General features: G+C 39.4%; 1 protein-coding gene across 3 annotated transcripts in view; it reads left to right on the plus strand.

The window, feature by feature from the left end:
- The window catches only part of CLSTN2 (calsyntenin 2), a 434,458-nt gene that overhangs the window by 311,120 nt on the left and 104,741 nt on the right, over positions 1-18,597 (plus strand). For all 3 annotated transcript variants that reach the window (XM_052803658.1, XM_052803659.1, XM_052803660.1), the window contains exon 3: positions 17,405-17,600. In XM_052803658.1, the coding sequence (XP_052659618.1) occupies positions 17,405-17,600 (196 nt within the window). The remainder of the gene's footprint in view (positions 1-17,404; positions 17,601-18,597) is intronic.

Here is an 18,597-nt window from a genome sequence, read left to right on the forward strand (position 1 = left end):
TGGCTGTGTATCTTTGTACAATTATGGCTGTTTAGTCATGATCTGCAAAGTGAGTTATCATAGTATCTGCATAAGTAATTTTGACAGTCAATAATGTACTAATTATGTAACAACACTAGGAGAATGATGAGAGTTGTTGCTGGGTTTTTTTGCTGCCTATTTTTCATTAACCATGAAACTGATGCTAATGCATTTTGGACTATTTGAAGAACTTCACTCAGGTGAGATTTACCTGCTTGAGAGCACATTTCTCTGGGTTCCTTCTGGTCCACAGCACAGCGCCGTGCCCAGAGTCCCATGAAGCAGCCAGGAAAACAAACGGGTATGCAAGTGGGCAATTTTTGGTCCTTAATCCAAGTTGGTCCCAGGTGTTTGCTAGGCTTTGTGGAGGTGGCCCCCATCACCTGACTGTGTGCAACTCTGTCCTACAGACAAAAGCCTTGGCACAAGCATGGCTGCTTCCCTGTATTATTTCTTTTCTAGGTGTGGTCTTCCTTTGCTGTGGGGTATCAGATGCTGTTGTAATGGGTTTTCTTACCCTGATCTCCCTATATGTTCATGGTTATAGAAGGACCTTGGAAAGGCTCCTGAGGGACAGGGGTCACTGCGTGGGTGAGACCAGGGATGAATTTCCCACAGGAAGAGCAGTTTAACCTGTGAGGAACTGGTTAAAGTGCATATTTTGCAAAAAATGCCTAGGTTGCAAACAGAGCTATGTACTAAGGCAAGAGTAGCTGAGTTCTTGAAGATATGCATTGTTTGTGTCTCTTTCTGTTTCATTATTTTCCTATGTATTCAGTTTGCAAACAAATCATAAGCTTTTTCGAACTGTTAGATCTATAAATTCAGCCCAGTCTTATAGAGATAAAACATTTCATCTAAAGATTTAATGGGAGTAAAGATTCCTCGGGCTTTCACTGACAGCTGTTCAATCCCTCTATCTTCAAACTGTGCCCTTAAAAATACTTGTACAATCACGTTATTTTGCTCAAATACAATTATGACAGATGGCCTGGTCTTTAGGCTTTGTGACCACCTGCAGTTTGCAGTGAAGTCCAGAGGATCAGCATTTACTCAATATATCTGGAAATGAGGCTTTTAGTAAACAAGTCTGTTAATTATGTGCAAGAAGAAGCATGATCCAGTTCACTCAGTTTTAGTCATGTGCTGCAGGGTTAATAGGAGAAGAAACTGTAAACAGTTATTTGTGTCATGAGAGCAAGCAGGTACGACTTTTGAGTAAAGAAAACAACCCAGTACAAATAACACTGCCATTACTGGTCACTTCCAGAAGACAACTTTGCACTATATTCACAGAGAGAAAATATCAGGTTTTAATGAAATTGGAATGTGCCAAAATATATAGGCATTTTCATGGCAAAGCTAACAGAGAAGCTGGTTTCAGCAACTGCCCTGACAAGCAGTTAGTCAATTCCTCCTTCCAGAAAACCATTTGTCACCCAAAAATTCAACGTCTGTTCTAAAAACTGTGCTGACACAGCATTTGCTTTCCAGGGATAGAGCCAAGCATTCACAAAGTAGTACTGCCACAGCCAGTCAAATTCTGTTTGTCCAGTCTTGATGGTATAAATGCAAATACCACTAAATAGTGTCTAGTGTTAACCACAAGAATGGCTCTGAATTAACTTTATGTCTTGATGAAATACTTTGTGTTTCCTACCAGATATATTCAAATTAATATTATAATTTACTTCAGAAACTGCAAATATAATTTGTTTCTTCATATTGCTGAGGAGCTGTTAAATAGAAACTATATAGATATTTATTTGCACTTTCTAAATTGCTGAAATGATTTATTATTGTGCAATTTTCATGGTGTTACATTTTTATTGCTTTATATTGCACAGGTTGGGTTTTAATAGTTACATCCTTCATTCCATTAATTTCAAATTAAACATTAAATTGCAATGAAAGTTCAGTCATAGCTCCTAAAGCATAAAAAATAAGCTTTGGTCTTCACTTTCTAGAATGAAAGTGGCGATGGAATACAGACTAAGTAGAAAAATAATCTGTTCTCTCAGCAAGATCTGTTATATTATATGTAACAACATCTGGTAACTGTGAGATCTATGTTCATTTCTGTACTACAAGGTTTAGTTTTATTGTGCTTCAGTTAACCAAGGATAATTTAGCCTTTGGTAATTATGGATTTTACCAGTACTCAGCAAGGGATTGCCTTTTACTATTGAAATCAATGCAAATTTTGTACCTAATCATTAAGACTCAGGTTGTATTTTTTACTTCAACTCTATTTTCAGGTAGTCTTTTTTTTTTTTTTTTTTTTTTTTTTTAAAAAAGTGATACCTCATTTGCTCAAAGACCAGATATAGAAACATCCTTGGGAGTTGACATTTTAAAACATTTAAAGGCTTGGCTCCTCAAAGACTTTTGTCTTTGTATGAATGTTTGAGAGGTATTAAATTCATACCTCTCAAAACTCCCACAGAAGTCTTAACTCTTAGAAATGCAAAATATGCCAGAAGAAACAAAGATTTTAAGTAATATAAAGGAATAGATAATAAATCCAGGAATACTTCAATGTAGAGATGAAACTGAAATATGTGTCCACAGTGTGGTTTCCTCCATGTTGAAATCTATTAGAATCTTTCCATTTAATTCAGTCCAGTTTTAGTCACTTGCATTTGCAGGGGCCTCAGGACTTCAGTTTTCCGTGAACACCAAGTGACTTATTCAGATGCTGATTTGAGGCAGAAGGTGAGGGAACAACCCCTGTTATAGCCCCAGATACTGAAATGTTTACAAGATCACGTGTGTTTTGAGGATAATAAATCTAATGTTTAGAAATTCCTAGAAAGTCTGAATTCCTAGGAAGTAGGAATTAAATCCAAGGATGAAATCCCAGACCAGTTATAATCTATGACAAGTGCTACATGTTTTCAGAAGGGCTAGCATTCCCAGGCTCTTACATGTATAAAGAATTAAGGAAGTGTAATTTTTCTGAAAGGTTAAAAAAAAAAAAAACAGGCACAAAATGCAGCTGAGTATGATGTCACCAACAGCTCTCAGACTGACATAGCCAGAAATGGGCAACAGAGAGGGAACAGAAATCAAAGAGAAAGAGCAAAGTCATTAAATATTTATAATGGAGCTGGTAAAAATATGATTTATCAAAAATACAATTTTACTGAAGTAGAAGTATTTTGTGGATGTTTTGATAGTTCTGCCATTTTTGCAGTGCTGATGGGTTTTTCGAGAGCACGGAATTGAAAATCTGACCTTTCTCTGAAAACAGCTATTTTGATACAGCTCGGTTTCATGAAAAGTTTCAACTTGTTTTTAATTTCACATTGGGAAAAAAGCTAACATCATCTTCAAAGCTGCTGAACAATACAATTTATGCCCTCTGTATAGCTCCTGCTCAAGAGAAAAGATGAGGGCAACAAATACGATAACATCTAAGAGATATAGCAAATAAGTAGGGTTTTTCAGTATGTTAGGTGATAAAGAAGCACAAAACCCAGCATGTTGAGCTCATTGTGGCTTTGCATTTACTATTTAATAAACAAACCTCCTTGCATTACTGAACAGTTAATATGCATAAGAGATCCCATTGTAAAATCTTAAAAAGGACAGAGCCCCTATTTTCAGTATGGAGTTCTTAATTGTTCTGTATCTTTAGGTTCAATGCAGATGCAGTATGTATATCCAGTATAGTTATTTTCGTATCAGCGACAGTATAAAAACAATCTAAGTTTCTACACAAGAAAAGTTACTTTATACTACTAATAATCATACCATTATATGAAAGAGTAATGTTTGCCAGCCTGAGATTTACTGGTGCACAATACCCCCTACCTTTATAAATACTATGCCAAGGGTCTGTGCTTCTGAAATTATGGTGGCTGGAGTCCCGCCTGAATCACTGAATATATCAGGACCTGTTATGGCTGACATTTCTACATTAAAAAGCAAGGATCTTACTAAATTCTGAGTAGGTATAAGTTACTGTCTCAGAAAAATCTGAGTTGTTGTACTGTTTAAGTATTTGTGCTGTTATTAGCAGAATCAAAAGCTGGAAATGAGGGACAAAATACCATGTAGCCGTTGCCCAAGGGCAGCTCTGGAAATAGTGAGGTAATCAGTTCACACAGCTGAGGTTCTCACACCTCCAATGTGTAAAATATAAAGCATGAGCAGGCTAAGGCAGTCCTACACAAAGCTGCGGTGAGGAATCTCTCTAGGATTTCTATGCCTAAAAACCAGGCTTTCTCATGAACTGCCTGTGAGTGACAATTCACTGCAAACCTTTTCTGCATAAAAATGCAGCCATTTACTGACTGAACTATGGTCAGTGGCTGGAGCCATTTGATGACTTATTGGTGATGGTGGGGGTAGCAACCATATGCTTAAGAACAGCACAGTATAAATGGCACCAATACTTGTAAGGGCATGGTAGGAAATAAACTATATAGAAAAAAAGAGGAGGAGATTGTAAGGCTGAAAGGAGTAAGATTAGCTGAATGTATTTTCTTAGAAATAATGATAGCAATTCTAAGTGTCCACACAGAGTACAAATGATCTTCTAGTGAGAGATCTGCATTTACCTTTTCTTTTGATGAATTTATTATCTTCGCTATGTGATTTCCATTCTGATAAAAGGCCAAATGCTATAAATTTGATTATGTTATTTTTCATTTGTGATGATGCTTTGTAGTAGAAGTGTTTGTGTCCAAACTAACTCATCTTGTCTAGAGATCCAGTCCAAATTATGACTTTACACTTGGAGCTGAATATTTCATATTACTTAAAGACAGACAAATTGAAGTAAAAACAAATGAAAAAAAGCCATGATCAGGAGGAACCATATGGTACTCTTGTAACAATTAAACTCAATGTCCATGTCTGCAGGATGCACAGATTAAACTCTTGTGCCCAGGCTCCATGCCAATATTGAATTAATGTTCCTAAGCTTTTTATTTAATCTGCTTCTGTAAGAAGAGGCCATAGCAGAATAAATAGCTGAGTGAAAACTTGGGGATGTGTAAACACTTTACCCCCTCCCTAACCTCTCACTCACTGTGTTCTCTCTCACACGTGTTTTTATGGGCATAAGGTGAAACAGTCCTGAGATACCCAACGCGCTTCTGACATATTTTACTGTGCATGTTAAAAAGAGTTTAGGAGCCAGTGAGAATATCCAGACTGCATAGTTTCCCTTTTATCTCACTTCATAGGCTGCCAACGCCCTGAAAATTCCACGATTATAGAATCATAGAATCATTTAGGTTGGAAAAGACCTTCAAGATCATTGAGTCAAACCATCAACCATGCCCACTAAACCATGTCCTGAAGTACCCCGTCTACTCGCTTTTTGAATACCTCCAGGGATGGTAACTCAACCACTTCCCTGGGCAACCTATTCCAATGTCTGACAACCCTCTCAGTAAAGAAATTTTTCCTAATATCTAACCTAAATCTCCCTTGCCTCAGCTTGAGGCCATTTCCTCTTGTCCTATCTCCAGCCACCTGACAGAAGAGACCAACACCCACCTCACTACAACCCCCCTTCAGGTAGTTGTAGAGAGCGATAAGGTCTCCCCTCAGCCTCCTCTTTCCTAGACTGAACAGCCCCAGCTCCCTCAGCTGCTCTTCATAAGACTTGTGCTCCAGGCCCCTCACCAACTTGGTTGCCCTTCTCTGGACACGCTCCAGCACCTCCATGTCTGTCTTGTAGTGAGGGGCCCAAAACCGAACACGGTATTTGAGGTGCGGCCTCACCAGTGCCGAGTACAGGGGAACAACCACCTCCCTGCTCCTGCTGGCCACACTGTTCCTGATACAGGCCAGGATGCGATTGGCCTTCTTGGCCACCTGGGCACACTGCTGGCTCACATTCAGCTGGCTGCCAACCAGCACCCCCAGGTCTTTCTCTGCCAGGCAGCTTTCCAGCCACTCTTCCCCAAGCCTGTAGCGCTGCATGGGGTTGCCGTGACCAAAGTGCAGGACCCGGCACTTGGCCTTGTTGAACTTCATACGATTGGCCTCAGCCCATCGATCCAGCCTGTCCAGATCTCTTTGTAGAGCCCTCCTACCCTCAAGCAGATCGACCCTGCCTCCCAACTTGGTGTCATCTGCAACTTGCTGAGGGTCCAAAGGTATTATTATCCAAAGGCATTTTGCATTGCACCTCTCTGATGCTTATTTTTGCAAAACTGACATGTCTGCACATACACTTTGGAGAAAATTCTCATTAAAAATTCACTTTCTTTGTCCTTACTTCATTTAAAAAAAAAAATTGTAGAAGCCACAGGAGGATCTTGCAGTCCTTTCTTATGTCTTATGTGCACATCCAGAGTGCTCTCACTCCAGGCTTTCTAACCGTGAGACAGCCAGGAATCAGCACCTTTCATTCAAGCACAGCACCATGCTAATGTGACTACTTGGTTTCCAGCTTAGAGCTGCTGGCATCCACCTGTCTGCAGACTCCCGTTTGCACATAGCCTCAAATGACCACCCATTGCTCTCGGGTGATTCTGTAATACTTTTTAATGGCATTCTGTTATCATCAACCCGATCTTTCAAATTACAAATCTGAGGAAAAAAAAAAAACAGCGTGAATGGCTATCTCAAAATATTGGCATGCTCAAAGAAGGACACATTTCTATTGATAACAACCAGTAGGCAATCCTTTATTTCTGTCTCACTTTTCTGTAGACCCCAATATTCATTTCTGTTTTGGTCTACATATTTGGAATTATTTTATTGTGTCCTGGTTTTGGCTGAGATAGAGTTAATTTTCTTGCTAGTAGCTGGTACAGTGCTGTGTTTTGGATTTAGAGTGAGAATAATGTTGATAACACACTGATGTTTTAGTTGTTGCTAAGTTATCCCAAGTTAAGGATTTTTCAGTTGCCCATGCTCTGTCAGTGAGCAGATGTACAAGAAGTGGGGAGGGAGCATAGCCAGGACAGCTGACCCAAACTAGCCAAAGGGACATTCCATACCATAGGATGTCATGCTCAGTATATAAACTGGGGGGAGTTAGCCAGGAGGGGCAGATTGCTGCTCAGGCATTGGTCAGCGGGTGGTGAGCAGTTGCATTGTGCATCACTTCTTTTTTCTTTTTTTTAATCGAATTTTATTTTATTTTATTCCTTTTCATTGTTATTATTATATTTTATCATTATTATTATTATTTTTAGTATTAAATTTTATTTTATGTCAGTTATTAAATCATTCTTATCTCAACCTACGAGTTTTGGGTTTTTTTCTGATTGTCCTCCCCATCCCGCTGGAGGAGTGGAGTGACCAAGTGGCTGTGTGGTGCCTAGCTGCTGGCTGGGCTGAAACAACAACATGGTTATTATTTTTGCAAGACAGCCCTAGCTCCTAGTACTTGCCTCTCCTTTGATTTGTGTGGTCAAGTTCACTGCCTATATTATGTCCTAGCCAGTCCAAAGTTCCTGGTATAGTTCTCAAGTTAAAGCTGACTGATGCCTTTGAGTAAAAAGAAGTAGAAAAATGAATTGATCATTCACTGTGTGCTTTGAATTAGCCAACTGTACACCAAAACAATACATTTAAAATTATTCACGGGAATAATTTTAACAAATGCAACATTTTCCAACCTCCTTTATCTCAGAATTTGTCTGCCTTGATATAGGGCCCCAGGCAAAGTGGTTTAATTAAAAAGTAAGTTTTTCTGTCAGTCTGCTGAGTCCTCAATCGACTAAACAGCTGCTGATTTTCTAATCTGAGTGTGACATGGTGCTGTTCATTTTCTTATTCATCTCTGTATCTCTCACAAGGGAGCCAAATCTAGCAGGTCATGTTGGTGCACCTGTCCTGCTGCAGAAAAGATTTGTGTTAGGTTTGCCTACCAGACTGTAGGAATTCTATAAGCAGTACATATTTGCTAGCCTGCATTCCTAATTCTATGTCTTTATTTAATTTGAAATTCTAGTCACATTATACATCATTAGCTACTTTTATGTATTTTATTAGCATTTGTCCTTTAACAGCTCAGCAATACTTAGTGGCTAGAAATTATTGCAAGCATTGTAATAACCTTTTTAATCTTAACATGCAGAGGCCTCTAGGTCTCTCTCATAAAAATACGTCCTCTTTTTTCAAAGGATATACACAGTAAAATGGGTCAGTGCCTCACTAGGCAAGTTATCTCTTATTTTTCTCAGTGTAGACCTCACTAATCTAGAGGTAAAATAGCTTCATGATCCATCTTTCAGACACAGATGTGGAATTAGGGCAGTGGTAGCATCTGGGCTTCTGTGTTTGCTGAAAGATGACTGAAGCAAAGTGATGTTTCATCTGCAGCAGCAGCAGGAAATCTGCAATCACTGATTGCAAATGCTGCAGCCTAAAATGAACGCTAATCAAATAATGCAGGTAGTGTGTGTGAAGACAACAACCTGTACATATGTTTATGATTGTTATTGACACGTGTGAAAAAGTAGATCAGAAAATGACCCAACTGGGAACCAAGAAATTATGCTCCACTTAGCTCCTGGAAGTTAAAGTTCCTTTTATTAATGTGCTTTTCTGCAGGTTTAACTGCACACTTGCAGGGTTATTTTTCAAATAGTTCATTATAATATGGTATTCTAAAAAATGGCAAGGCAAATTTTTCTCAGTAATGATCATGTAACTGTTAAAGAGACTGTGCTATCCCTTGCAGCATTCTAACTAAATTGGACGGGTGTTTCTATGTGTTGAGTGTGTGTTTGTGTGATACTCAGATGCACTGCTGAATCCACAGGATATTTGCAAACATGAAACATGAGGTTAACAAAAGCCTTCCATTGTTGCAGGTGGGCATGAAGCTCCATGTATTGATTATAATAGTATACTTTTCTGGCACTGTTTTTAAAATCGTACCTTCTTGCTTGCTTTCTCTCTTGAATCTTACAGATTTCAGAAAGAACAGATTAAGAAATGTTTGAGGTTACTTACAATAGAATGGTAATTTGATATGCATTTGATTGACAGGAGGAACAAATGACAATGTTTTATATTTCTATGCTTTTTAGAATAGAGGGTGTTTGAGAACTCTGTAATCATTAGTTAAGTAAGCACATCTTTATGTGCACAAACCTTTATCTGCTTGTTAGGTATTTTTCTGATCCACCTCAATGTTTATTGCAGTCCTCAAATAAGCATGTATCATTTCTCTGTCATTTAAGCTGTAGTGCAAGGATCTCTTGTGCAGATCTGGGTGTACAATGTGATATGTTATGCATCTAAGCCGTGGTGGTCTAATTTCCAACAGAGCAATGTGGTCATATATCTCACTATAATCAGAGCACATCCATAAAAATTACACTTTTGAAACAAGCTTATTTAAACAAAATTGTAGAGTAGGTTTTTCAAGTGCTTAGTTGCTGAGTGCCTTCATGACCTATGTGTTTTCCCTGGGAAACTTATCATTGAGCCAGGAAGAAACCCACATATGACTGCTGCTTGTATGCTACCCACAGAACTATCTTTTTATCCTGAGTAATTGGTCCCTGCTTCAGCAGAAGAATGAAGTCTGGTTGGTTTGGTGTGAGCTTTTGGCGACAATGAATCGCTTGAAGTGCAAGTGCAGTTTCCTCCACTTTCCAATTTCAAATCTGTAGAACAGGAAGGGCAGCAGTGGATTTATGCTCTTGCCTTGTAGAGCTTGTTGCACATAAAATTAGATATGAGGAAATAATATTTTTTTTATTTTATTAAGATATGGACACCTCCCTCTGTTTATGATTTCAGTACTGCTTACTGGATTTTAGTATTTCAGTATGAGTTTAATAACATTGACTTCAATGAGCTGGAGAAGCATATACAGTAGTTGCCATCTTAATCTTTTTTCTATCCTTAAAGATATTTTACATCTCTATTATTTTGCCCCCTTTTCCCAAACAACTACCCTTTCCTCCCTCAAAACATAACTTTCTATGTTCTGTAATTATTTAAACAGTAGCTACAGCTTATGATAGAAAAACTTGTCAAGCAATAAACCTTCCCAAGTGGCACAGAGACACTCAACAGGTTGGCAGCTCTGCACTGCAGGAAATATTTGCAGGATTCCAGCAGAGAAACTTGTGTACGGTTGTTATCCTGGAAGGCTGGATGAAAAAAAAAACCAAAGAGAAACAGCAACCCCTAAACAAACTTATTGAAAAACCCAACATCGACTGCAGGTAGTGGGTCCACGCTGCATTTCTGAGAAAACAGACATCAGGTTGAATAGAGTAGTCCTAACTGCATTGTTTATTTGCAGATTTCCATCCAACTGCCAACAGACATCTTTGATGATCTATGTTCAAAGAACAGCATGCCTGTGTTTGGATGTCCATCTATATGTGGAGAGAGTACATGTAAAGGGTTAAAGATTCAAATGCAATTCAGACTGAGTACTTCAACTTCAGTGACAGGAGTGGTTTAAAACCTTTAGTCATTGCAAGAGGAAAGTCATATCCACAAGCAAATTTATATGTTTTATAAAATTCTTGGAAGCCTAGTTGTCCCATGTAGTATATGAAGGAGATTCATTACTGATGGTTGTCAAATACCTCTGTTATGATGTGATAGATCTATGTAGCTGAATCAAGTTCTTGAAGGACACACATAAGGGAAAAACAGTGTTATCATCATTCATATGCAAGTCTTCAGAGGTCACAGTGATGTCTTGGTCATGGTGTTCCTGTTTCTGTTCTTCGAATTGAAACTTAAGATGCATTTCTCCTGAACAGAGTATTTGTCTCTTCTAAGATATGAGTGGATTTGCGTGTGATCATGTAGCTTTGATTCTTAGGCACTTTGGGATCTTTCAGGGACGCTGTGCTTACCTCAGGAAGTATAAAACCACAACCTTTATTCTAAATAAATGATCAGCTATGTTGATTTGCACATCTGAGAAAAACACACGTAGAAATATAATAAAAGGCTAGAGAGTAATAAAATCAGAACAGGATATGAATATAAATGACTAATTTTGTCAGCAGTAAACTAATGAAGCCTGGTTTCCTACAGGTTCGAGCTTCATGTTTGATTTACTGGTATCAAAAAGGTGCAAGATAGAATTGAAGCTTTTCTTCTGTTGAGCTTTTACAAGGTCTTTGTGTGGACTGTTTACTATCTACTGAGATGTGACCTCTTTGTTACACCTACACTATTTCTGTAGTGTCTCTGTATTGTGCAGCTGCCTAATTTCACAGCACTTGTGGGAAACAACTCATCTTTTTAAAATATAGTTGAATTAGCAAATTGTTTGGGAGTTAATGGCAGGAACAAATACATGCGTGTACACTCACGCACATAGATGTGCCTTGAACACAGTTGCGTAAACTCTACTCCATAAGCAATCATAAGGCCAACGGAGAGGATAGATCATGCAGGGAACTCTAGTTGGAGTTATTCATAGAATTGTTTAGGTTGGAAAAGACCCTTAAGGTCATCAAATCCAACTGTAAACCTAACACTGCCAAGTCCCACTAAATCACGTCCCTAAGCACCACATCTACATGTCTTTTCAATACCTCCAAAAATGGTGACTCCACCACTTCCCTGGGCAGCCTGTTCCAATACTTGACAATCCTTTCAGTGAAGAAATTTTTCCTAATATCCAATCTAAACCTCCCCTGGCACAACTTGAGGCTGTTTCCTCTTGTCCTGTCTCTTGTTACTTGGGAGAAGAGACCAGCACCCCCACCTCGCTACAACCTCCTTTCAGGGAGTTGTAGAGAGCTATAAGGTCTCCCCTCAGCCTCCTTTTCTCCAGGCCAAACAGCCCCAGCTCCCTCAGCCGCTCCTCATAAGACTTGTGCTCCAGGCCCCTCACCAACTTTGTTGCCCTTCTCTGGACACGCTCCAGCACCTCAATGTCTTTCCTGTAGTGAGGGGCCCAAAACTGAACACAGTACTCGAGGTGCGGCCTCACCAGTGCCGAGTACAGGGGGCAATCACTTTCCTAGTCCTGCTGGCCACACTGATACAAGCCAGGATGCTATTGGCCTTCTTGGCCATCTGGGCACACTGCTGGCTCACATTTAGCTGCCTGTTGATCAACAACCCCAGGTCCTTTTCTGCCAGGCAGCTTTCCAGCCACTCTTCCCCAAGCCTGTAGCATTGCATGGGACTGCTGTGACCCAAGTGCAGGACCCAGCGCTTAGCCTTGCTGAATCTCATACAACCAAATGAAACGTTTGGTGATTGCCGATACCCATACAACTGTTGCCTTTTATTAACTACTGATGAAAATTATCAAATGTCAGAGACCCCAGCTTTTCACTTGAAGTCTTCTCTATTCTTGGTGTAATGAAAGCTGAAGAAAAAGCAAAGGTAGCTGTGAAAGGCAAAAGAAGCATGCAATTTTTTTAATAACTTCTCAAACTGAGTTCAAGTGAATAATTCTGTGTAGTTGTTAAAGGAGTAACACTGGGCATTTTTATTTCTACTGAAAGAAGCGTGAGTTTTGTTTTCACATAAAAGGCAGTAATTTGTAATACAATTTTGTTGATTGTGATGGGTTAACCCTGGCTGGATGCCAGGTGCCCACCAGAGCTGTTCTATCACTCCCCCTCCTTCTCAACTGGACAGGGGAGAGAAAATATAACAAAGAGCTTGTGGGTCGAGATAAGGATAGGAGAGATCACTCACCAATTACCGTCACGGGCAAAACAGACTCAGTTTGGGGAAAAATTAACTTGATTTATTACAGATCAACCGGAGTAGGGTAATGAGAAATAAAACCAAATCTCAGAACACCTTCCCTCCACCCCTCCCTCCTTCCCGGGCACAACTTCACTCCCGGATTCTCTACCACCCCCCCCCCAGCGGCACAGGGGGACGGGGATGGGGTTTACGGTCAGTTCATCACACGTTATTTTCTGCCGCTTCATCCTCCTCAGGGGGAGGACTCATCACACTCTTCCCCTGCTCCAGCGTGGGGTCCCACCCACGGGAGACAGTCCTCCACGAACTTCTCCAACGTGGGTCCTTCCCACGGGCTGCAGTTCTTCACGAACTGCTCCAGCATGGGTCCTTTCCACGGTGTGCAGTCCTTCAGGCACAGACTGCTCCAGCGTGAGCCCCCCACGGGGTCACAAGTCCTGCCAGAAAACCTGCTATGTGGGCTCCTCTCTCCACAGATCCCCAGGTCCTGCCAGGAGCCTGCTCCAGCGCGGGGTTCCCACGGGGTCACAGCCTCCTTCGGGAACCCACCTGCTCCGGCGTGGGGTCCTCCACGGGCTGCAGGTGGATATCTGCTCCACCGTGGACCTCCCTGGGCTGCAGGGGGACAGCCTGCCTCACCATGGTCTTCCCCACGGGCTGCAGGGGAATCTCTGCTCCGGCGCCTGGAGCATCTCCTCCCCCTCCTTCTTCACTGACCTTGGTGTCCGCAGGGTTGTTTCTCTTACATGTTCTCACTCCTCTCTCCGGCTGCCGAATACCGCCGTCCCAACTTTTTTTCCTTCTTAAAAATGTTATCACAGAGGCGTTACCACTATCGCTGATTGGCTCGGCCTTGGCCGGCGGTGGGTCTGTCTTAGAGCCGGCTGGTATGGGCTCTGTCGAACACAGGGGAAGCTTCCAGCAGCTTCTTACAGAAGCCACCCCTGTAACCCCACCTGCTACCAAAACCTTGCCACACAAAACCAATACATTGATTAAGGCTTATAATCACTAAATCTTGCATGTAAATGTTGCTGAATATGAAACATTGTCTTTAGCAATTTCTAAACAGTGCAAAGATTTGTTGGTTATATTTCAGAAATGATAAACTGCCAATAGATTTTTTCTTTTTTTTTCAGGCTATAATAATTTTTACAGAGGAAATTATATGATCATTATCCCTGCGTAGTAACATATGGATCTCTACCAGAGCTCTCAACTTAAAATAATGTAGGCTTCAAAATTAATAGGTGCTTATGGCTAATGCTGGTCTGAATGATTTGAAGAGAAAACGTAATGTCCAGAATTTAATTAAAACAGGTATTAAAATGAAGCAACTCTTAGTAAAGTTCAACCCTGCAACCAGAAGATTTTATAGGAAGCAACTGGAAACCCTCAGGATGTACCTCCTGGCCCTGGGAGAAGATATGTTTTCCCTCTAACCTGGACACAATTGCTATAGGATTTTATGGATGTGCTTCTATCTTTATGTGGTATCACTAACTTGTCCCTATTTTATCAACTCACTGATGCCACTGTTTTTATGGTCACTAAATCCTATGTGCAGCTGTTACCAAACCCATTCAAATGAAATGAAGAACAAAGCTAATATTTTGCTGTGTTGTCTGTCGTGAGGAAAACGATGTCCCAATTTGCACTCTAATTATTTCAACCTTACAAAGGAGAAAGATGGGTGGTGCCAAGGTCCTGAATGTGGTGGTTCTGCAACTTAAATGGTGAGCCTGAATAAGAGAGAGACCTGTCTCCTTTTCCTCAAATGAGTTACATAACTATATGCATCTAAGAACCCAGTAAATAATACAAGCTTGGCACAATTCCCTTTGGCATCATGTAGGTCTGAGGTTAGCTCAGCTGGGTTTAAATAAAGCCCTGGAGCTCCATTTAATAATGAAAAATAGTATCTGTTATATTTTAAAGACACTATTTGTAATACTCGGTAGTAGTAGCTCTATATATCTGTAAATGCGCGTCTTGCAGTGTGAAGGTGGATCTTATTTAATCTTCTGCTTTGTTACAACTCTGTTATCATTTCCATTTCTAATATAGCCATTAAGGCACCATTTTAGAATCATTATGGTTACTATACATTTTCATTTTTCAACAGTATTAACTCATTTCTTTGGAAACAGTAGTAGAATCCTTCTTCTAAAAAAAAATATTCTTACCTAGTTTTTGAAAACATATACAGTTGTTTTCATATAAGTATGTTGCTGTAGCCAGAATCTGGAAGTGTATGTCGTTTTTTTACAGTGTGTTTACAAATATCTCCCCATATCCATGCAGCTGTCATTAATTTATCTTTGGCAAATGGGGGTATAAAAGACAAAATTAGAGTTATAGATAAAGCTGGAGTATCTACCATAGGAGCAGGACATAGACACTTGTAAAATATTTGCTGAGAACTAATTAGAACATGCGCTGCTTCTATGATTGGTTTGCATCAGGCCTCTGCATTTGGAGAGGAAAAAATGATAAATGTTTAGATTAAGGCTGAGAGAAATTTTATTCTGCCCTGAGCAATTTCTGTCTTTTAAGAATAGTAGGTTTGGATGTCTGCAGATGCTGTATTGTTTACAATCAAACAGTGGATCAATAAAATAATAAACACATAACACTGAAGTTGTGATTTCTGTTGATGGATTGTACATCTGAGGAAAACTTTGTTATTAAGAAACTATGAAGGCCACTGTTACAGAACACAACAAATAGTATTTTTCCATTCAACTTCCCACATTTACACTGTTATTTTCATATTCAGTTAAAATAAAACTGAAATCCACAATATCATTTTAGATGAATATTTCATTTTGAAGTTGCAGGGAAATTAGGATAAGGTATGTGTGACTATGTTGAGATACAAACTCAGTGATCAGTGCCCACAATCAAAGCTGAACAAACTGCTTCACTTCTTCAGCCTTCTTTTAAACTTATGTTTGTTTCCTGTGAAACAGTTCATAAACATTGTGGAGCCTGCTTTTATGGATATGCAACGTATTAGTCTTTTCCAGAGTCTGATTCTCAGTGTAAAATCCATTCCATCTTTTATACCCTAAATACTTGAGCTCATTGAGGGTGAATGAAAGAGAGCCTGGAAAAGAGCACATCTTTTGTCTGTCTTGGGAAACCACACTGCCCTTTCATGCCACTTGAGTGAGGGGTTGGAGCAAGCAAATGTCCAAGCAAATACTTAAGGTTTTTTCCAGTACCTCATAATTACTAAAACAACTGTGTGCTGATCCTGTAAAGATATTCATAGGGTTGATTACAATTATTAAGTGTGGTATTCATCTGGCTAAATGTCAACGTATATAGCTGAGCTCAGCTTCAGCTCCCATTATAATAAAGGGAAACATATGTGGTGATAGTTGAGGGAATATCCTAAACAGCCTGTATTTATATTCTAAATGTACCTAATCCCTACCCTCCCCAAACACACCCCCTTCCCATTTTTTCTTTCTCACACATAATAGGAATTATGAACTCCAGCACTTTCATAAAGTCACTGTCTACTCTCTTCTCTAAAAATAAACAATATATTCTAATAGAAAAAGAGAGAGAGGAGCCAGGCTTGAATTAGAGGTCATAGATACAGAATTAATTTGAAATTTGGCAGTTGACTCAGATAAGATTGGCAAGGAGATTTCCAAAAGGCTGCAACTGTAAATTGGAAATAAATGGAAAAGGATTATGTGAGTGGGAGACAGCTTTGAATCTATAATGCATGTCCCGAGACTGACTTGCTCATAAAAGAGCATGTGTTTAATGTGTCATAAAAATATTTAAGCCACATTGGTCTTCATATAAATATTTCATTTTTAAAGTTGGATTCTGGAGTGGCTAAAAATGAATTCAGCATGCGTATCCTTGCCATTAGTACCAAGGATAAAAAAAAAAGTATCACCAGAAAGTGTTTGGTTTTTTTTTTTCCCCTTCCAGACTCATATTCTCACAAGATTTTTTTTTTTATGTTGTCTTTTGTGTCCAAATAATTTTTTTAGTTAATATCATCTGTTATATAGTATTCCTCTGAGAGAAACTATGGATCTATTATATTAGGAGGCAGTTTGGAGGAAGAGTGAGTTGCTGCCAAGAAGGCATTCATGTATGTGTGTGTGAATGTAGGTGAGTGACTGAGATGTCCAAAAGGGACACTTGTCTGTGTTCCTTCAACTACTTCTGTTCCAAAGATTATATATGTCTGTAAATAAAGCAAGATATATTTTGAATGCGCCCATGTTCTGCATCATTAGTTTTTTCACTGTTGGGAAACTAAACTGCAAGAATCTGAACATCTGCTACCACCTGGCAGCTCAAGTGGCTTAAGGAAGGAGTGACAGCAGTTAGAAAAGACCACCTCTAAAATATTGTCTATTTTTCCTTCTGCTATTTTCTTTAACTTAATACAGTCTTCTTAATTTAGCCCCAAAATAATTTAGCTCAACATTGATGTTTGCACTATATCTAGGGAATAGTCTCTAGGGCTTTAAGAAACCATTTAGTAATGATAGAGGAAGAGGGAAGTACGTGACCAGAGCTGCACTCACTGCATCATGCTGTCCAAGCATGTGGCCAATGGCCTTTTTGGATGCATTGTAAACTGGTGCCTGAGTTTGTACTTCCCCCTTCTGTAACAGCATGTGAAATACAAATGAGTCCTCACTTCCCCAGTATCACTCTGGTGCATAAGGCTTAGTCCTCCCTGGTTATAATTGTTTTATACTATTCCTCACAGGTGAAATCTGTGCTTTTAAAATCCATGGACAAGAAATGCCATTCGAAGCTGTTGTGCTAAACAAGACATCTGGAGAAGGTCGACTTCGAGCAAAAAGTCCTATTGACTGTGAACTGCAGAAGGAGTATACATTCATCATCCAGGCCTATGACTGTGGATCAGGACCAGGTGGAACAAACTGGAAAAAATCTCACAAGTGGGTGAAAATGAGGAGAATTTTTTTTTTTTTTTTTTTTTGCTTTGGCATACATTTGCTCTACAGTATAGATCAGATTGCAGGGCTCCTTTTTATATTGTAGTCAAGTGGAAAGCAAATAAAACCAAGACGAACCATTGTTGCAGTAGTCCATCCACTTTTTATTCCTTTTTTTCCTTTTAGAAAATATTTTTCTCTTTTGTCTCCTGCTGTTTGACCCATTCTGCAACGGTTCCAGTTGAAGCTTTTAATTAGGATGCCTGTTCAAGTGGAGAAACATGTCTGTCTTGGTTTATTTTTCCATTCTTGCTTTCATGTTAAATACATTGACAAAACAGATTATCCAGGACATGGGAGCTAGTTTTAGTTGATACTTACAAATTCTAAATAGGTTTTCTCTCTGTTCATCTAATTTCAAATGGTGAGAAAAGAAAAATCGCCCTTGTTTTTTTATTATGTGCATGTATATAAGCTGCAACAGTGTTGCCTTTGCACAGTGTGTTTCTGATTTCAGCTTTTGGACAGCAAGTCTTAGAGGAATTCATATCCTCTGGAAGACGGGGTTATTGAAGGTTAATAGGTGGTACTTTTTACTGTGGAGCCAATTCCCTGCATAACCTTAAGTGGCACAGTGCCTATTTTCCCCTTCAGTTCATGAAACCAAGCTCCAGAGCATTTGTCATTAAAGATGAATTTAACTTACGTGTAGATGTATAACTGCTGTACAAATTGTTCATTTTGCTGAGAGCCATTTAAATAAATGATTAATAGTAATCATTCTTCCTTTTGCTCATCCAGGATACCTGACAATTAAAAATTTAATTAGCTCTATAATGCATGCTGAACTATTTCAGGATATTTAAAAATAATACACATTTAGAAGGAAGCCTCCAATATCAAGTAACCATCAAGTTACAGAAACAGTTTTTGCTTCATATTATTAAATTTTATGATGTTTTTCCCTCGCATGTCAGGAACAAGCTAGTACATTCCGCTT

The sequence above is a fragment of the Harpia harpyja genome, chromosome 12 (assembly GCF_026419915.1).
Source record: "Harpia harpyja isolate bHarHar1 chromosome 12, bHarHar1 primary haplotype, whole genome shotgun sequence".
NCBI classification, from domain to species: Eukaryota; Metazoa; Chordata; class Aves; order Accipitriformes; family Accipitridae; genus Harpia; species Harpia harpyja.